The 20,784-nt window shown below is 53.4% G+C and overlaps 1 protein-coding gene across 4 annotated transcripts in view; it reads right to left on the reverse strand.

Moving 5' to 3' along the window:
* The window catches only part of PC (pyruvate carboxylase), a 240,137-nt gene that overhangs the window by 30,595 nt on the left and 188,758 nt on the right, over window positions 1-20,784 (reverse strand). For all 4 annotated transcript variants that reach the window (XM_077822518.1, XM_077822519.1, XM_077822521.1 and 1 more), the window contains one exon: window positions 15,509-15,691. In XM_077822518.1, the coding sequence (XP_077678644.1) occupies window positions 15,509-15,691 (183 nt within the window). The remainder of the gene's footprint in view (window positions 1-15,508; window positions 15,692-20,784) is intronic.

A 20,784-nucleotide genomic window follows, 5' to 3' on the forward strand; every position in this document is an offset into this window, starting at 1 on the left:
TGCTGGGGTCACAGGGGGAGAACTGCACCAGGCCTCTCAATCCCAACCCACACCCCCCTGCCACTCAAGCCCTGCCCCCCTCCCCGATTTGCCGATGCCCCTCAATCTCAGCCTGCAGCCCCGTGCTATCCCAGCCTGGGCTCCCCTGGCCCCCTTCACAGCTCTGTTGGTGTCCCTCAATCCTGACCCACAGCCCCTGGCTATTCAAGCTCCGGGGCTCCCCCCACATGTTTAAAAACAGCCTCATCTGTCAAGACACTGCACAGATCCTCACCTGAGCTTCTGTCCTCAAAATACACAGCCAGCCTCCTCGGGGAGGGGGAACTCGGGAGTGGGGTCTAGGGGTTAGAACAGGGGGAGCTGTGAGCCTGGATTCCTGGGTGCTCATCTGTGCCTCAGTTTCCCCCAGGTGGTTGGTGACGTGTGAGGTGTAGTTACGATTCTCCGGGTCCTGTCTATTACTCATGACAGGCTCCTGCTGTCTGACTCCACTGGCACAAGGACAGGATAGGCGAGAGAGCCACCGGCTGAGCTTTGGGGTGTGTGAGGGGATGGGATCCCAGCCAGCCCATGGATACTGTGGGCTCAGCTGTCCCCCTCCCTTAACTGTGCAACCCCAGTGGGAGGGCCTGCAGCATGACTCCCTCATTTTGCCCTGCCAGGCAAAGCCTGGTGAAAGCTAACCAGGGCATTGCCGCCTCAGGGGTACTGCTGCTCCCTCTTCTGCCTGTCAGCACCATGGGTGGCTCCTGTGAACGGCAGTAGTCTGCGGCTGTACTCTGTGGCTCTCAGAGCTCTACTACAGAGGGGAAACTGAGGCACACAGCTGGGATGGGACTTGACCACGATCACCCACCAGGCCAGATCTGGGGATAGAACACACGAGTCTTGACTCCCAGCACCCCACAACCCACCATCTCTAACCACGAGCCCCACTCCTCTCTCTGAGCTGGGATAGAACCCAGGAGTCCTCAATCTCAGCTCCCTCTGCTCCACGCACACTTGAGTCACTGATTTCAAGGCCAGAAAGAACCGCTCTGTGACTCTGGGAGGAGAGTGGTGGTTAGTGATTACAGCAGGGAGGCTGGAAGCCAGGACTCCTGGGTTCTACCCCCAACTCGAAGAGGGGAGTGGTGTCTAGTGGTTAGAATAGGATCTGAGGATTGTGATCAGCCAGCCAGCTCAACCTCTGGGATATCCCAGCCCTGAGACTCACCCCCAGCCATTCCCCCATGTCACTCAGTAACTTTTGCTTATATCAGCTCTTTCAACTCCAAGAGCAGCATGGAGCCTCAGTTCACCCCGCGGGTGGTGGGGCTGGGAACCTCAAATCGACCATACCTAGGAGCTGATCCCAGAATCCTTTGGGGCTGGGGGCGCCAGCCCTACCCCATTCTCCAGCCCTAGCTCTGCAGTGCCTTGGCTAGCAGTCCCTCCAGGACCAATTAGCCCACTCTAATGAAGCACCCTGGCTAAGCCCTCCTCCCCATTGCATGGTTTAATGAGGTGGTCTTTGGGAAAGGCTGGGTTTTAATTAACTCTGCTGCCCAAGCCAGCCTGAGTGCATGGACAGTTCAGCCCCTCCCCCATAGCCCCTAGGGAAGAGGCTGCTGTTGGGGTCAAGGAGGGTTGGATTTCATTCACCCCCAGTTTGGGTCTGCAAGGTGGCTCCTCAGGGATTAGGGATAGATATTGAAAGGGGAAGAAAAGCTGTCTACAGTGCTTAGACAGATGGGACAATGTATACACCAACCACCAGATCCCACTTCCCTCCCAAAGCTGGGGATAACCCCAGGAGGCCTGACTCCCTGCCCCCCTGCTCTAACCAGTAGACCCCACTTCCTCCCCCGAGCTGGGGACAGAACCCAGGAGTCCTTGCTCACATACATCTCCCTGCTTGCTCTAACTACTGCCCCCCCCCCAAACCAAGAGCAGAGCCCAGGAATCCTGATTTTCAACCCTTCTTGCTCTAACCCCTAGACACCTCTCCCAGCACAGATATAACCCAGAAGCCCTGGCTCCCAGCCCCTTCTGGCTCAGAAGATCAGACCCCACACCCCTCCAAGAATCATAGCTAGAACCCAGGAGCCCTGACTTCCAGCCCCCCTAGCCACTAGACCACACTTCCCTCCCATAGCTGGGGATAGAACTCGGGTTGGGCACAGAAGCTGTTTACCCAAGAACCCCTCGCCCAGAGCTCAGATGCAGCCACCTCTGGGATGGGGCATGGAGGCTGTTTATACAGGGGTCCCTTGCCTGGTGCTGAGATGCAGCTGCCTTTGGGGTGGGGTGAAAGGCTGTTTTATTCTGACACTTGTTACACTGCACAGTAATTTAGCCTATGAAGTGAAGCAGAGTCCTTTGTCCAGTTGAAAATGCAGAGTGGGATCTTCAGAGTGGGAATTTGGCTTGGACACCTGGGTTTGCAGTCCAAACGTTGTGAAAAATCCTAAAGGATCATTAATAACCACAACTGGGCAAAACTTTAATTTATATTTTATCTGAAATGCAGCCCAGTGCCCCCTAGCTTTACCTTGGGGCATCAGGGTCAGCACTCACTGCAAGTAGCCCAGAGGGGAGCTGGAATGGGGTGGAACTATTTTTCACTGTGTATCTGTATGGTACCTGGCAGAACAGGAGCCCGGTCTTGGTTGGGGCCTTTAGGTGCTACTGCAATAATCATCCTAGGGGCATGCAGTCTGCCTAGTGTTCCAGGACAAGCAGATACAATCTCCAAAGTACTGGCAGGATCGAGAGTCAAGCAGACCCTTAAAATGGAAGGTGAGACATGAAGGGATTCAGAATGACATGATCTTAAGACCCGATGCCTCAGGCATTTACTAGCGCTCCATGCTGCTAGGATCTCCACCCCCATTTGCTGCTAGCTCCAATGTTTTCCAAGTTACACTGGGCCCTGGGGTAGTCTCAGGTGGCTGAAACGTGTGTGTTTGCATGCATGCCTGTGCCAGGGAAAAGAGCCCAGAGGGGAGCTGGAATGGGGTGGAACTGCTTTCTCGGTGGAGGATGGGGACTGAAGGGAACATGGTAAACTCTCCTCTTCTTGTATCTCAGTTACTGCAACACCCCTGCTGTTCCCAACGTGCCTTGCTCACGTCCATTCAGCAGGTGGCTGCAATGATCATCCATCCTCCCAGCCCATTACTTTGAGCCTGTCCCCCCTCTCTCTGCATCCCTCCACTGCTCCCCCTTCTCCATCACACCAAACGTAACCCACTCCTCTTCCCTTTCAAGGCCCTTCGTGGCCAATCCCCACCCAACCCATCAGCTCTCATTCACTCCTGAGATGTCAGCTCCCACCTCCGATCAGCCCGAGGTGCTGGCCTCCATCGCCCACTTGATTTACAATCAAGCCCCTTTGTGCTTTAGCCCAAGCTGCTCCGCACACTTGGGAGGAGCTGCAAACAGCCTCACTGGCCTTCTTCAAACTCTCCTGTGCCGTGAAGCCTACAAAAAATTAATGGTTAGGCTGCTGGCGTGCAGAGACCACTGCCCGTCCCGCTGTCCAGTGCTGAGACATTGTTTCCTTGGGCTCCCCCATCTGTCTGTATCCACCGGTCGCCTCTTATCTTGGCTTAGATTGGAAGCTCATTAGGGAAGGGGCTGTCTTTCTGTTCTGTGTTTGTACAGTGCCTGGCACAAGTGGGGCCCTGGTCCATGTCACGTCCACAATTCAAACGATATATCGGGATCACAATAAACTCCCTGTATAGGGCAATCCCAGCTAGATCTGACACGCGACTGGAATCCCCCTGCAACTGACGCTGCTGGCAGGTGCCTCAGGTGAATTATGGGCTGGAAACAGGATGTGCCAGCAACCCGTGGCTGTAATTCATAGCTGATCACAGGGCGTCAGGAACTGGGATCCTCTCTGCAGGCCATCAGTGCCGTGGGTTGTATATCTACAGGGGAAGTGACTGCAGGTTGTAGGCAGCCTGAGAGTAGCTGTCAGATTCGATAGCTGAGATCCCCTTATGGCTTCAGAGCGCTCCTTGGCTTTGAAGGAGAGGGGGACAGGCAGAAATAGAGGCAGAGGGTAAGAGAGCTGTGATGTTAAGTGGGGACAGGAAATGGGATATGGGGCCTTCCCCTCTAGGGGGCATTGGCTCCATTCCAACCCCAGGGCAGGGGAACTGGCTGGCTCAGGCAGCAGGGAATGGGCCTCTCTCCTCTAGAAGGTGCTCCCTGTTATCTGGATCCACATCAGGGGACCAGCTGGCTCAGAGATATAGTGACTAAAAATCAATTCCATCCACTCCATATGGGTCTCAGCCCAGTTTCCCATCACTAAACCTCTCTTGTAAATGCTTGCCCTGAGCTACATCATGTTCCAGTTTCCCACCTTGCTTTGCATGGTCATCTGATTGGGGGAGGTAAAACAGGGGGCTCTTCTGAGCTTGTAGACTACATCTGGGGCTGCCATTAGTCAGGAGTGGACTCAGATCTGTGCAGTCCCTGGCATAATGGGGCTCTGATCCTTGCTTCCATCAAAACGTAGAGAAATACGAGGGATCATCTCGCATCCCCACGGCCAAGCAGTAGCAGATTTAGAGGATCTGCAAGTCAGTTTCCCATCAAAGTGGGGAGTGGAGTCTGGGGCAACACGGTTAGTGTTGCGAATTTATTTCGACTATACACAGCAGTCCTGGGACAGAAGTGGTTGAACATGGCATGCACGATCCTTTCTCTCAGATATCTCTGCCCACACACCAGTGCCTGACTCCCAGGGATCAACTGAGTCTCATTAAGGGGATTCAAGCAGGGAGCAAACTCTCCAACTGCTTGCAGCAGCTCCCCACACAAGAAGGAACAGCACCCATCAAACTAACAACAACATAGCATTTGTTCAAAGATTGGACCCCACTGGCACGCTGGGAACTTGTGAGATAATGTGCAACAGTACCACGTGCTGACTGCCTCAGAATACTAGCTGTCGGGACTCCAGCCTCCAAACTCAACAGGCTCTACGAAGGAGCACAATGAGTCAGTATGTTAAGCCCTGGGCATTGAGCAAAAGACCTGAGTTCTAGTCCTGGCTCTGCCATTGACCTTGTGCCTTCGTTTCTCCTCCTGCCCCTTGTCTGTCTAGAATGTACATTCTTGGGGGCAGGGTCTGTGACTGTCTCTCACTGTATCAGTGCAGCATGGGGGCCTTGATCTCAGTCAGGGTCTGTGCAGCACCTGGGGCTCCTGATCTCAGTGGGAGCCTCTAGGTGCTACCATAATCATCAACTGGTGGGACAAATGCCCTGGTATGTTTTTATGACCATAGGAGGTCAAGGGTTGTGTGTCTTTGGTCATCTGCAATGAGCCTTTGGCCAAGTGCTGTACAGATCCCGACCGAGCTTGGGGCCCTCGCTGTGCCAGGTGCTGCACAGACACATAGTGAGAGGCAATCCCTGTCCTGAATAGCTAAACAAAGTTTATGAATGGAAACTGAGGCACAGAGTGGGGAAGGGACTTATCCAAGGTCTCACAGGCCAGGCAACACCAGGAATGGAACCTTGGAATCCTGACTCCCACTGGACCATGCTACCCACTAGACCATGGTACCTTTCACTCAACCCATCCCCAAACCTGATTCCTGTTCCCTTATGGAGGTCTAGTTCCTAAGATAGAAAGGTTCAGGAGATACAAGAAAGCCAGGTGTGGGCTTTAATGGGTACAGGGAGGAGTCTGTCTCCCCTTGCTGTTCTGGGGATGGGTCCAGTTGCTGGTGCCATCCTATGTACCCACCTGGGCAAAGCAGTCACTACAGCACGGAGAGATTGCGAACTGCCTGCAAAATGAGACAGTGATAAATCACTGAGCTCACGGGACGGGATAGCCCTGAACTAAAACATATTGATATACGAGGAGGGGTAATTTTTAGTGCTAACAGGCCAGATGGTGCCAGCCAACCGCGCTGTGACGAACACAGATTGTGGGATGCGCCAGCCCATGGACTGAACAAACAATACGAATGGCATGGGCTGTTGGCGAGAGGAGAAGGGTGAGTTATGGAACAGAGGGAGGGGAGGTGTGAGCAATCTCTAGCAAGGCGGATGCGCGTGTCTTAGAGATCTCACTACCAAGGGGGGGGGGTGTCTGTGTTCTCTAGCCAGGTGTCTGTGGCAGGGGGCTGTGTGGGTGTCCTGGCCCTCGATCATACTTTTAAACCAGGCAGCGTGGGCTAGCAGATGGAGCAGCACACTGAGACTCAGGGCACCTGGGAGCTATTCTGGGCTCTCCCACTAACCTTGGGCAAGTTTCTTTCCCTCTTGGTGCCTGTTTCCCCTCCCACCCAAATCAATCAATCAGCCAACCTATCCTAATCTATCTATCCATCGTCCTTATCCAGCCCCATCATTACAGTATCTGGGTACCTTGTAACCGCAATGTATTTATTGTCACAACACCCCTGGGAGGTTGGTATTACCCCCCGTATAAAGACTGGGAAACTGACGCCCTGCCAGGCATAATATGAAGTGAGCTGTAGCTCATGAAAGCTTACACTCAAATAAATTTGTTAGTCTCTAAGGTGCCACAAGTACTCCTTTTCTTTTAACCCACCCACCAATTACTAGATGACAATCCTCTCCCAGAGCTGGGAAGAGAACCCAGGAATCCTGATCCCAGGCCCCTGGTTTCGCCCACTAGACCCCAATCCCCTCACAGACCTAGGAGGAGAACCTGGGTGTGCTGCAGTCTAGCCCAGCCCACAATCCATTAGCCAACCCTCCCTCCCAATTAAGATGGTCAAGGTGACCCAGGGCTGCTTGCTTGGGCCCTATCCTGCCTTAAAGAGCAGGCTACATGGGGTTAGGGGCTCTGAGATGCCCAAAGAAACCTGCAGCAGCCTAGTCCCCCTGCCCACAGCTGAGCTGGCAGCCGTGCCAGGCTCCCTGTGCCCCACTCTCCTGCCCTTATTGCTGTCTAAATTAATGGCAGAGGCTAGCACGCAGAGCACATTTCAGCTGACGCTCTCCCGCCCCTCCCCTCCCCTCCCCCTAACTCTTTTGCCTGGAAGGCAAGAGAGCTGGGCCAGGCTATTGACCCTGTGCCATTTGGGCGCCTGCCAGGGCCTGGGAAATTTGTGTCACCTCAGTGGAGGCCATGCTCTGGAGGCACTAGGCCCAGGGGAGAAGGGGAGGGCTGTTCTGAGGAGCCCACTGCTGCCACGGCTTGTGGAGGAGGAGCGGGGAGCCGGGCAGCGGTGCCAAGTTTGCTCAGCTGTGGGCAGTAGATGGGGCAAGTTCCTTCTGGCATCTCAGACCTCTTAACCCCATGCAGGACGGGGAGGGGGGAATCCTGAGCTGGTGTCTTTAGGGAGGGGACATGGGGCTGGAAGCACAGAAGCCCTGGGTGCAGTCAGTGTAACCCCTTCCTGCCTATCCTATCCTGCCAGTGATATCGACACTGCCTGGGGGCACAGGCGGGTGCTATCAGCTTGCCAGGGAGTTGACGCAGTGTCTGGAGGAGAGTGGATCCCTCCTTTTCTAGAGCCAGGCTGCAGGTTGCCTTCTGCAAGTTACAGACTAAGCCCACTGACCCCCCAGGGGATCAAAGGTAAGATAGATGCGCCAGGGCAGCTTGGGGGAAGTGCGGTCTAGTGGATCAGAAGTCAGGACTTGGGGGTTCTATTCCCAGCTTTGGGAAGGGAGTGGGGGCTAGTGGTTAGTGCAGAGGGAAGCCTGGGAGCCAGGGCTCCTGGATTCCATTCCCAAGTATGGGAAAGGTGTGAGCTCTCATGCATTCGCGCAAGGGGGCGTTGTCAGGACTCCTGGGTTCTGTTCTTGGAAAGGGGAGTGTGTGTGTGTGGGAGTGTCTAATGGTTACAGCACAGGGTGGAGCACAACGGAGGTTCAGATTTCTGGGTTCCAGCCCCAGCCCTGGGAGGGGATCTAGAGGGTTAGAGTAGGGAGAACTGTCAGGACTCCTGGGTCCCATTCTTAGCTCTGGGAGGGGAGTGAAGTCTAGTGGCTCTCTCTCCTCCTGCAGCTGAGAATAGAACCCAGGGGGTCCTGAGCCCCAGTCCAGTCCCTATACGCTAGACTTCAATGCCTTACAGCCTGACACAGCCTAAGAAACCCAGGAGGACTCTGGGCCCTTTGCAGAGGGAAAAGGACTGTATTCCACAAAACAGAAACCAGCTGCCATTTCCTCTGGAACAGCAGGGTCAGCTGCAGGAGGTGGGGGCGGGGGGCCTAGAACAGCACCTCTCGAGCTGTGGGGAAGGGAAAAGGCTGATTTCTCAAGGGATCGATTTTGCTAAGGATTTATCCAAAGCCGAAACAGGCGTTGAATATTCACGAGGTGTCCCCAGTCATGCTGGAATCCTAAGCAGATGTGACCAGGCAAGAGGGAGAAATTAACAAGCTGTCAGAGCAGCATGTGTAAATACAGCGCCTTGCCACAAAGCATAAACACAACCTTCCTGGCTCGGAACAGCCCCCAGAGTCCCCTGAGCAGGTCAGGCACGTGGGACAACATGATCTCTCTTACAACGATTATCCTATTAGCATCTAGAGATCCTGCCCGAGATCAGGCGCTGCATCGATCCCCACCAACATCATGTCTCTCATTGTACTGGGCACTGCCCAGACACACAGCGAGAGGCAGTCTCTGCCCCAAGAGCTCACAGTCCGAACAGACAAATAGTGGGGGGGAAACTGAGGCGCAGAGGTGGAAGGGACTTGCCCAAGGTGACGCAGCAGGTCAGTGGTACAGCCAGGAGGCCTGACTCCTGGCCCTTCCGAGCTTGAACCACTAGACCGCTCTCCTGGTGCTGGGAATAGAATCCAGGAGCTCTGACTTACCGCCCCACTGCACTAACCACCACTCCCCTTCCAGTGGCAGGAATAGAACCAAGGGCTCCTGACTCCCACACTCCTACCCTAACCTATGCTGCCTCCCCAAGTCCTCCTTCAATCCAGCTAGCCCCACGTCTGGAACATTTAGCTCCCTTTTCACTTTCCAAGCCAGCGATTTCTCTCGAGACCCCCGTCCACCACTCGGGGACAGCAAAATAACCCTTTGCCAAATCCAGGCTCTTCTCTTTGATTTATCTCTGGATCATTTCCATGCAGCAAAAATCCTGTTCCATTTTCCTTTACAGGCCCCTGGAATCTCTTTCCCTCCAGCTGAGTCAAGGGCATATAATTAAGATCAAATCCCCCACTAACTGACCCCATCACGCCTGCTGCGGTGCAATATATTCTCAGCTCATATGCAGACAGAGAGACTTATTAAGCCAAGCTCCAATAAAAACTGAATTCCCAAAACCGAGAGAGATGGCAGTGGATCACCAAGGAGTCATTTATTTAAAGGCCCTGCTGCACGGCAAAATAAATGAACAGGAATGCAACCAAGAAGTTACAAACCTATCTGAATCCTGAATCACTGCTACAAATGCTAGACCAGATACTAGGGTGATGGGCAACAGTATAAACCCCACTAGAAATGTGTTAGTTAAGATCTTGTCTGGATCCAGTGATGATCTCACAGATCTCTGGCTTCCATTATTAGGGCACTGCCTGGGTCCTAGACGGGAGCCCCCCAGGCCTGGCATCATACACACACTGGCCCAAGAGACAGGCCGTCTCAGAGAGCTCACAACGAGACAAAGGGTGGGAGGGGAAAGGGGGGTGCAGGGATTTCCTCAAGGGCAGGGCCAGGGCCAGAATCCAGACACAGAGCTGCAGGGATGCTTTCCATATCTTGACTGCACATGGAGACACATTTTCCCCTCCTCTCCTCCATTCCAGTTGCCCTTCAAGGAGCAGTGCCAGTGGGTACTGGACAGCAGGGCTGACTGGGAGGGGGGCTGATTGAAGGAGGGTTTTTGTCACAGGGGTGGGGCGGAGTCATGGCACGGGGGTGGAGTCATGGAAGGGGGCGGGTTCATGGCAAAGGGGATGGGAGGGCAGGGCTGAGGGATGGAGTCATGGCACGGGGTGGAGTCATGGAAGAAGGGCAGGGTCATGGCAAAGGGGATGAGAGGGCAGGGCTGGGGAGTGGAGTCATGGCATATTGCCTCTCCAAGATCCACTCTGAGTTGAGGCCAGCAGGGACCACCAGTCCCCTAGCCTGACCTATACATCAACCCCCCACTGCTCAGGGGAATAAAGTCTCCGCTCCTTGGAGGAACTGATGGCGGCATGTGTGAGTAGAGGGGAGTTCAGCAGTTGTTACATCAATCCCACACAGAGGCGCAGCCCATACCCCTCCTCCCCCCCAGTACCACGGCCTAGCATCAATCCAGCCCCTTCTCCAGCACTGATCTGAAGGGTTTCCTGGTGCTGGGCACAGATTTCTCTCTCCAGCAGAGCTGGCACATGGGGATGATGCTTCTCTGCCCTGGAGGGATCTTTCAATTCAAGATTCAATTCTCCCCCCCCCCCCCCCGCCCCCGCCAATATGCCTGCCTGACTCATGCTTTTCTGCCAAGGCAATGGGGCACACGTGTATCATCCCTGTGAGACCCCCCCCCCCCCCCGGCTTCCCAGGGTGATGTCTTGGGGACACTGAGTGGGCTGCTGAAGACGGCTGAGCCTGAGCTGGAGGAAGCAAGGCAGCATGGTCAAGTGGTTGGGAGTCAGGACTCCTGGGTTCTGTCCCTGGTTCTGCGAGGGGAGTGGGGTCCAGTCGGGTAGAGCCGAGGAGAAGGCTGGGCATCAGGACTCCTGAGTTCTGTCCCTGGCCCTGTGAGAGGAGTGGAGTCCAGACGGGTAGAGCCGAGGAGAAGGCAGGGCGTCAGGACGCCTGGTCTCTATTCCCAGCTCTGCTAGTGAACTTGGGCAAATCTCTTCTCCTCTGTGTGCCTGTGTAAAATGGGTATAAACCATCCTAGAGGTAATGTGGCTCAAGCGAGTGCATTGAGAGACAGCGTGGGCGAGTGGGAAGTACACTCATAACGCCCAGGTTCTATTCCTGGCTCTGCCATTGATGTGCTGTCTGGGCAAGTCCCTTTCCCGCTTTGTGCCTGAATCTCCACCTACCCCTTTGTCTGGTCAGACTGCGAGCTCTTTGGGGCAGGGACTGTCTCTCACTGTGTGTCTGTGCATTGCCTGGTGCAATGGGAGCCCTGAGCTAGGCCCGCTCCCTCCTTAAATTAGGAATAGAACCCAGGAGTCCTAGCTCCCAGTCCGCCCTGCTCTAACCCACTAGACGTCCTCTGTGAAGAACAGAAAAAGTACGGGAGGGGAAACTGAAGCACAGAGAGTCAAAGGGACCTGCCCAGGGTCACACACTGAGTCAGTGGCAGAACTAGGAATAGAACCAGGTTCCTGCGCTAAGTCTCAGGGTTTTCCATTCCCTGTCTTGTTCTTGTGGCTCTTTCTCTGCAATGTTTGAAGTGCGCACCCGAGAGCTGGATGCAGCGTTCCAGTCACTGATGCTGCATACAGACGTGATGCCACCTCCCTGCCGATTCGCCCGAGGATTGTGTCCAACCTCAGCGCCACATCACATTGGGAGCATCACAACTGGGTCAGCTGGGTTGCACTAGGACCACTTTCTGGTTCCAGGATTCCTAGACCAGCAGGCCAGAAGGGACCACTGTGATCATTTAGTCTGATCTCCTGCCTAACACAGGCCACATGCCTGCCCTGAATTAATTCCTGGCTGAACTAGAGCAGAGCTTTTTGAAATACAGCCCATCTTGATTTAAACAGTGCCAACGATGGCGAATCCACCCCAGCCCTTGGGAAGTTGTTCTCATGGTTAATTCCCCTCAGTGGTGAAAATTTGGGCCTTAGTTCCAGTCTGAATTTGTCCAGCTTCAACTTCCAGCCACTGGCTCTTGTTAGACTTTCGGCTGCTAGACTGCAGAGCCCAGTATCAAATATTTGTTCCCCATGCAGACTGGGATCAAGTCACCCCTTAACCTTCTCTTTGTTAAGCCAAACAGACGGAGTCTCCCACTCTAAGGGACGTTTTCCAACCCTTTAAAGATTCTCGCTCTTCTCTGACCCCTCTGTAATTTATCAACCTCCTTGTTGAATTGTGGCCATCAGAACTGGACGCAGGATTCCAGCAGCGGTCGCACCACCGCCACATACAGAGGTAAGAACACCTCCCTAATCCTACTTGAGAGTCCCTACATCGATGGGTACAGTCCCCCATCCTGTAAATCCCCCCAACATGCTTCATTCACTCAAACTGACACAATCATTTTGTGCCTCTCTGATACATTGGGTTGGATTCTGCTCTCCTCCTGGCACCAATCTGGAGTGACCCACTAGGCTCTCTGCAGACGCTATATTCCCTCCCTGGTCCCTGTTAGGATATAGATATTCAGGCCTGTCTGTAAAGGCCTATACTCTAAGAATTTAGGTGTATTCTTATCACTTGGCTAATTATAGAGGTATAAAAGAAAGAATCAAAATCACTGTCTGCTGGTGTAAGGGCCTTCTCTTACTGTGACAGTCTGAGGCCCTGTGCTTAGACTAAGGCCTTTGGCTAAGCAGCAGAGGCAGCCATAAGCTGGGAAGCGACCGGTCACATCCTCACATTCCAAATTAGTCACACTGAAATAAGGTGCTATTGGGCTGTTAGGCACTATCAGGACAGGATTGTATTCCTGTCACCTCCAGAGAAAGGGAAGTGCCTAGAAAATGTAAAAGGAAACTTAGTTTGATAGCATCCTGTCTGGCAAGAACTCACTTATCAATAGCTGGGATGTGAAATACTCACTTCTGTATTGTTTTGTCATTATAGTTCCCACTTTGCTGTTGTTTGTCTGTATAATCTCTGTCTGGTTCTGTGATTGTTCCTGTCTGCTGTATAATTAATTTTGCTGGGTGTAAACTAATTAAGGTGGTGGGATATAATTGGTTACATAATCATGTTACAATATGTTAGGATTGGTTAGTTAAATTTCAGGAAAATGATTGGTTAAGGTATAGCTAAGCAGAACTCAAGTTTTACTATATAATCTGTAGTCAATGAGGAAGTGAGTGGGTGGGGGTGGGCATGGGCATGGGCATGGGGGAGATGGGAACAGGGAATGGGGGTAAGAAAATTGGAATCATGTTTTGCTAAAGGGGGAAATGGGAACAGGGAATGGGAGTAAGAAAGTTGGAATCATGTTTGGCTAAGGGTAGGAATGGGAACAGGGACACAGGTGTAAGGCTCTGTGGTGTCAGAGCTGGGAAGGAGGATACTAAGGAAGGAAACTGGAATCATGCTTGCTGGAAGTTCACCCCAATAAACATTGAATTGTTTGCACCTTTGGACTTCGGGTATTGTTGCTCTCTGTTCATGCGAGAAGGACCAGGGAAGTAAGTGGGTGAAGGAATAAGCCCCCTAACAGTCCCAGTTGGTATCCCCCTGATCACCCCCACCCCCCAGCATCCCATTAGATCTCTTAGCCCCTGTGATGCACTGGGAGCTCATGTTCAGCGAGTGGTGGGCATACACCCCACAGGAGTAGATGGCTCTCCCACCAGACCCCTGCTCTGATGTAGCAGGGATCCCAAGGAGCAAAGGGGTTATTCAGAGAGCATGCGAGGGAACGGATCCTCCAGCAATGCAAAGGAGCAATCAGACTGGACATGCCCACTGAGATGGCTTGTTTGTACTCAGTTCTCCAGTCCGCCCCTCACCTTCCAGGCCCTGGGTCCAAACACCATTGAAAGAACGGGGCTGATGCCCTAAATACCCAGGACTAATGCTCTCCAGCCACAAGGGGCAGGAGACAGCAATGAGGTAACTGACCAAGGGGGAGGCACCTTTATTCACCCCATAAACAGGAAGAAAGCCCCACACCAACACCTGAATAAAACCATACTAAAAGAGGGCTGATCCCCCACCATTCTGGGGTCCCAATCCTGCTCCAGAGGGTGGGGTCAGGATCCAAATACAGGATCAGGCCCAAAGGTCAGAGTTAATTCAGCCCCCTCTCCTTGGAGATGATGGAGACGGGGTGAAGGCTGCTGGCTTTTCTGTAGGTAATGCCAACCTGTTGACAGCCTAAGCTAATGAGGACATCCCCGCAGGAACACCCCTGGCACCTATAGACCCTACCACAGTCATCACAAACAAACTTCCAGGCTCTGCAGTGCTGCCCTAGCCCTCCAACCGATACCTGAGCAATGCCCCTCTCCCTCTGCACACTGAACATAAGGCCACCAGCTGGCTCTCCTGCAGGCCACCATGAGCGGCACCATATGTTACTGTCCTACCAGAACAAGCACCGCTGGAAGTAGCCCACACCAAGCCTGAGGGAGGGACTGTTTGACGGACAGGCAGTGCAGGGCCGCCTCTGACCCTGCCTCTAATATCACAGTTGATGGGTGTGTGGGGGAAGGAGGGGGGGCGGGAAGAGCTTGAAAGTGCAATGCCTCCTACTGCCACTAGGGGCTGCATTGTTTGGCAGGGTGCAGAACCTCTTGCCAGCAAATTTGGGGAACTTGTCCACCTCTACCCCCCAGAGGTTGCATTATACCCAGTGGCCACCAGGGGAGATTATGAAACACATGGTCTGCATGCAGCAGAGGGAAGACGCTCAGGCCAGGGAACACAGGCAGGGATGGGGCTGATTCAGCTCTGCCCCACTCTACTGCGGCATGAATACCTCTGGCTACAACTAGGGGATGCAGGGTGTAGTACCTCTGGCTACCACTGGGGGATGCAGGGTGTAGTACCTCTGGCTACCACTGGGGGGTGCATTGCTCACTGCAGGGTGTAGTGTAGAACTTCCTGCAGAACTTGAGGCTTGATTAATCACTGCAGGGTGTACTACTTCCTGCTACCATCAGGGGTTGCATTGACCACGGCTGAGTGCAGTACCAAGAGCCACCACTGGGGGATGCATTCTATATAAGGACTTCAGATTTTAGGTTTAAATCAATAAAACACCCCAATACAAAAGGAAAAAAAAAAAAAGAGGGAGAAAAGTCAGTGTTTATCCAATAAACACTGGAAAATTACCAGAAATGGTTACTTGTATCTAAGAGCTCGTCTACACAGAGCAGTTAATGCAGACTATGGGGAGGTAATTTCTGAAAAGAACGATTGTCTCGCACATTAATTGGTCCATGTAGACCCCGCTGGTGTGCACAAAAGGTTCCCAAGTGTGCTTTAAAGTAGTGCTGTTTGAAACAGTACCACCTTAACGCGCACTAGGGAATATTACATGGCGATTACCCATCACTGTATATTCCACTGTAATGAGTAGTTTATACGATATACATTACTCATCACCATATACACATAGAGGAATCCCTGAACATTTTTTGGACAGCTGGATAAAATTCAAAAATTGATAAAAATAAATCCTGAAAATGAAATTAATACATCCCCAAAACGAGAAGCCCTAATTGCACACCACAGGGTGTAGTACCTCCAGCTACCACCGGGGGATGAAGGCCACACTGCAGGCTGCAGAACCCTCCCATTTGTCCCACCCCTCCACCAGACCAGAACGCTCCCTACTGCCCGCAGTCCCCAGCAGAGGCCCCTGCAAAACGAATCAGGGCTGCATCAGTGCCCGCTGAGCCTCTCCTACCTTGACGCCTCTGATGCGGAACTCGGCCAGGGCTCGGCTCATCTTGGAGGCAGCCGTGGGGTGGTCCTTCCCATGGGCAATCACCTTGACCAGCAAGGAATCATAGTGAGGGGAGATGACAGCCCCCTGGAAGGCAGAGGCACTGTCCAGACGGATACCCATGCCCTCACCGCTTCGGAAAACCTGCACGAGGGATACAGGAGAAAAGAAGCATGAGGTTATGGCCCTGATCCTGCTCTCTTATTACGCATGCTATGGTAGCAGCAATTCAGAGGGGGCAGTGTTGTGATGGGGTAGAACAGATCCCACTAAAATTGGGATCCCAATGCATTAGGTGCTGCCCAGACCCCGACTGAGATCAGGGTCCCCATTGTGCCAGGTGCTGCACAGACCCCGACAGAGATCAGGGCCCCCATTGTGCCAGGTGCTGCACAGACCCCGACAGAGATCAGGGCCCCATTGTGCCAGGCGCTGCACAGACCCCGACAGAGATCAGGGCCCCATTGTGCCAGGTGCTGCACAGACCCCGACAGAGATCAGGGCCCCATTGTGCCAGGTGCTGCACAGACCCCGACTGAGATCAGGGTCCCTGTTGTGCCAGGCACTGCACAGACCCTGACCGAGATCAGTGCCCCCATTCTGCCAGGTGCTCAGTTGGGTCCTCCAGGTGCTACAGCAATATAAACAATCAGAACAAATGATCTTTCCCTTGTCAGTGCTGCTTATTGCCTTTTCTGATGCTCAGTTTGGGCAGCGCAACCAGCCCGGTCAGTTTCAATTTGTATTTCTAGTCAGTTTCATTTTTTAGTCTGAAGCCCTGGTCTGAGGCTGAGAGGTTCAGTCTGAAAATTCCCCTGGGCAACTCCAAAGAAAACACTGTTTACAGCGGGAGAATGAAAAAAAACAAAACCCCGCAGATCTATATGCACAGTGACGTTTCAATCATGCTTAGGCTCAGGGGGAAGCTAAGCCGACCTGACAGTGCCCCTTTAGACACACACAGCACAGCCACAGCATTTGCCAGCATGGATCACATCACTGGACCTCCAAACCCAGTCTCCAGAAACAGTTGCTCATGAAAGCTTATGTAGAATAGGGAAGTGCCCCCCCATCTCCCAAAGCATGTCACTTCTGGCTTGTGCCCTAGATTGGGGGAACTGGCCGCCTCAGGGGTAAGAGAGCTGGGATGCTAAATGGGGTCTGCATCAGACAGGGGTGGGGTGAGGGGGAATATGCTACGGGGCCTTTCCCTTCTAGGGGGCACTGACTCTGATCTGGCCTCAGTGTGCAGGGACTGCCTAGCTCAGGGATGTGGGGAAGTGGACACTGGGTCTTTCCCCTCCAGGGGGTGCTGCCTCCAATCTGATCCCAGGGCGGGGGATTCAGGGAAGTGGGGAATTGGGATACAGGGTCTTTCCTTGTTAGCAGTGATTTTAAGAGAGGTTTGAAGGGACAATTATTAAAGCTGCAGATATTATTCCCACAAGAAATTTTCTTCTTGGGAAGTATAGCTTGGTTGAAATGGATGTTTTGCTGTAGAAAAGCTCAGGCTTGGACAACACTTTCCAGCTGTCTTGACTTAATATTATAATTTGTATTGCAGTGATGCCACAGACCAGGCCCCCAGTGTGCTGTACAATAAAGATGGTCCCTGCCCCAAGAAGCTTCCAATCTACGTAAAACAGGACTTTACTCCCCCTTTTAATTTGCCCCTCATTGGAAAAAGAAGGAAAGTGATTTTTAATAAATGTGAAGGGGGAAGGAAAAAATGAGCATTTCTCATACTGAGATTCCTGCAGAAAATCCAATTTTTTTCTCATTGAAATATTTCAGAAGGTTAGGTGTTTTCCAGGAAAATGTTTTCCACCAGTGCCCTTTTATGCCAGGCGCCGCACAGACCCTGACCAAGATCAGATCCCGCACTGTGCTGGGTGCTGCCAAGACCCCGATCGAGATCAGGGCCCCATTGTGCAAGGCGCTGCACAGACCTCGACCGAGATCAGGCCCCCGTTGTGCTGGGTGCTGCGCAGACCCCGACCGAGATCAGGCCCCCGTTGTGCTGGGTGCTGCGCAGACCCCGACCAAGATCAGGGCCCCTGTTGTGCACGGTGAGTTGTGGTGATGTGAGATGACTTGTTGGGTCTTTGGGATTTCTCCTACTGAAAGAAAGGGAGGGATTTTTTATAGGAACCCCTTGGATTCCAGGGCAGCATGTCTAGCAGCTGGAATAATTCATGCCTCAGCAACCTCCATCCTCTCCCTTTTGCTTCTAATGAAGCTAATATATCAGAACAATAAACAAGGACGAAGCTGGGGGGTTTGCTTACAAATGCTCCTTAATTGGGCTCCTTGTCAGAGGACGATTAAAGCTGTTTGCTTGTTTCTACAGTGGAGGAGCCTTTCCACACGTTACTGGAGGGGGACTGGCTGGGTCAGGTGCGCGCAGAAAGGGATCCAAGGTCTTTCCCTGGATCCAGTCCATCCTCAGGTCTATTGTACTAATTTAGCTCCACTGTTAGCCCATGTTCCCTCTAATTTTTGACAGGCCGTGTGCGCAAAAAATTTCTTCTGTGCAAATTGTTGTGTGCGCGGTGTTTCGCCGTGTGCACGGGGTTTAGGATCTGTGTGCACGTGTACATGTGCACAGCTTAGAGGGAACAGTGCTGTTAGCAGGACTCCCAGCCCCCTCCCCGCTCTAACCGTTAGAGCTCAGAGATGGGGATAGAACCCAGGAGTCCAGGAACTGCGATCCTTCCTGACCTCCCCCCCGATTCTAAGCTGAGGCAATAACCCAAGGTGAGATGCCTGCAGAGTCTGCTGGCAGCCAAGGGGTTAATGTGCAAGCCAGACTTCAGACAGGCTCCTGTCATTCCCTGCCTGTGATTGACAGCTGTCAGGTTGCCATCACAACAACCTGACATGGGATGACATAAGGTGAAAATTAAATCAGATGCCTTGCAAACGTCTAGCTCCCGGGGGCTTCTGGCTCTGACTGCAACAGCTTGTGAGAGATTTTCCCAACTCTCCCCAGTGGGCTGCAGCATGGGGCTGTGTGCAAGGCTGGCCTGAGCTCAGAGTGTCAGCTCTGATCATAGCTTCCACTGAAAAATAAAATGAGATTCTAACCCTTTCGGTTGGGCACAAAAGCTGGAACTTGTGACTGACGCCTGCCTGAGTCTTCAGAGAGCCTGAGCCCATCGCTCCAAGCAGGAGAGCTGCCCTGGGAACAGAATGCAGGAGTCCTGACACCCTACGCCACTTGCTCTACCCACTAGACCCCACGCCACTGCCAGCATTGGGGATAGAATCCAGGAGTCCTGGCTCCCATCCCTGCTCTAACAAAGTGAGTAAGAGACTTTTTACTGCACTGGCTAAGGGATCACTTTGGGTTCAAGTGGTTGTGGAGCTAACAGACAAGGGGTCTAGTCCCTGCTCTCTCCGCTGGTGCGTTATGGGTTCTAGGCCCCACTCTCTCCGTGCGTGGGTTGCGGGTTCTAGTCCCTGCTCTCTGTGTGTGGATCATGGTTCTAGGGCTCTCTCCTTCTAGGCCCTGCTCCCCCGTATGTGGATCGACGGTTCTAGCCCTAGTGGTATTCAAGCCCCAGCTGGCTGTGTGTTGAATAAGCAACTCACTGAGATATGGATTCTAGTTCTGGCAGGGGCCATCTGAGCTTTCTCAGTGGCTGTGAGAGGGGAACTGAGACCCACCCACAAATCCCTGCACAGCCCCTGGCATGGGTTTGCCTGTCTCCTGGTCCATGTGGTGCTAGCAAGGGAGTTACAGGGAGCTCTCCTCCGTGTAGTGCATTCTGCCATGGGTGAAGGAGAAGGGCTGACATTCCTGTGTCTCTCACCTTCCCTGCAGCCTGTACATGGGGTGGGTGTGGTGTGGAGGGCTGGGGGGTAAATTTACTCTGCCAGGCTCACTCCAACATACTGCTAATTATTTCTCTCAGCGAGAAAAATGAAGAGATAATTAACTTCCTCTGGTCCCCATTCAGCTGTATGAGAGGGGTCAGCGGGGCCGAGCAGTGAGAGGCAGGATGGCCTTGTGGCAGACGGTGCTGAACGGGGGAGTCAGGACTCCTGGGTTCTATCCCCCAGGTCTTGGAGGGGAGTGGGGTCTAGAGCACAGGGAGGGTCCCTGTGTGTCAGCAATTCCCTCCCCCTCAATGGCACTGTCTCTGTACAGACATATTCGCAGTGTCAGCGCTTAGTAAAACCCACTCGCTGTGGGGAACCAGCCCTTTGACTGACACGCATGAGGGTGCATGGGAGTGGGAGCTAAGCCAAAAAGAGGGCTCCCACTCCACCCCACCCCCCACAGCCAACCCGCCCTGGCTTGCTTTCCTTCACAGCTCCCTGAGGGTATCTGAGTTGAGACGCCTGCCACAGTGCTGACGCATACTGCGTGCCCGGCAGGGTCTGGCTGGGAGACGGGGGCTGTGGGATGCTCAGTAGGGGGTGCTGTGGTGCAAAGAGTGGGGCATAGTAAGGAGTGCTCACCCACTCCAGCTGGGCTGGCCCTTGGGCAAGCTAATCCCATGTGAGCAGGAGGGATTCTACCACTGGAATTCCAGGGCCATATGTTCCCTGGGGGCCAGCTGCTGTTTTGGCCCTCACACAGCTGCCCCGGGGCTCTCTGCAGCTTGGGAGAGCTCCTGAGACTCAGAGCCATCCTCTCCCCTTACCCCAGCCTACATCCGGATGCAGTGTGCCTCCTCCCAAAGGGTCTGGGCTGCAATGCCCCTACGTGGCTTCGGACATACAGAACCGAGAGCCGCCTCTCTCTCTGCAGCCACTGCGGGAAGTCAAAGGAGAGAGAGAGATCCAGGTTAGGACACTGGAGTAGGAGTCAGGACTCCTGGGTTCTGCCCCAGCTCTTGGAGGAAAGTGGGGTGTAGTGGTTAGAGCAGGGAGGGCTGGAACTCCAAACAATTGGGTTCTGTTCCCAGCTCTGCTGCTGATCTGCTGTGTGACCTTAGCTACTTCACTTCCCCTCTCTGTGGCCTAGTCTCCCCTCCCAGCCACAGGCCTAGGCACTCAGGACAACTGGGATCCCTTCCCAGCTCCACAGCTGACTCGCCATGTGACCTTGGGTAAGTCCCTCACCTCTCTGTGCCTGTTTCCCCTCCCACCCTCTGTGTATTCACACTGTGAGCTCCTGTCTCTCACTGTGCGTCTATGCAGCGCCCAGCACAATGGGGCACTAATCCTGACCAGGGTCTGGCAGCATCCTTTTAAGACACATGCATAACCTCAACTCTGCCCTCTGG

Source organism: Eretmochelys imbricata, chromosome 7 (genome assembly GCF_965152235.1).
Source record: "Eretmochelys imbricata isolate rEreImb1 chromosome 7, rEreImb1.hap1, whole genome shotgun sequence".
In the NCBI taxonomy this organism is placed as follows: Eukaryota; Metazoa; Chordata; order Testudines; family Cheloniidae; genus Eretmochelys; species Eretmochelys imbricata.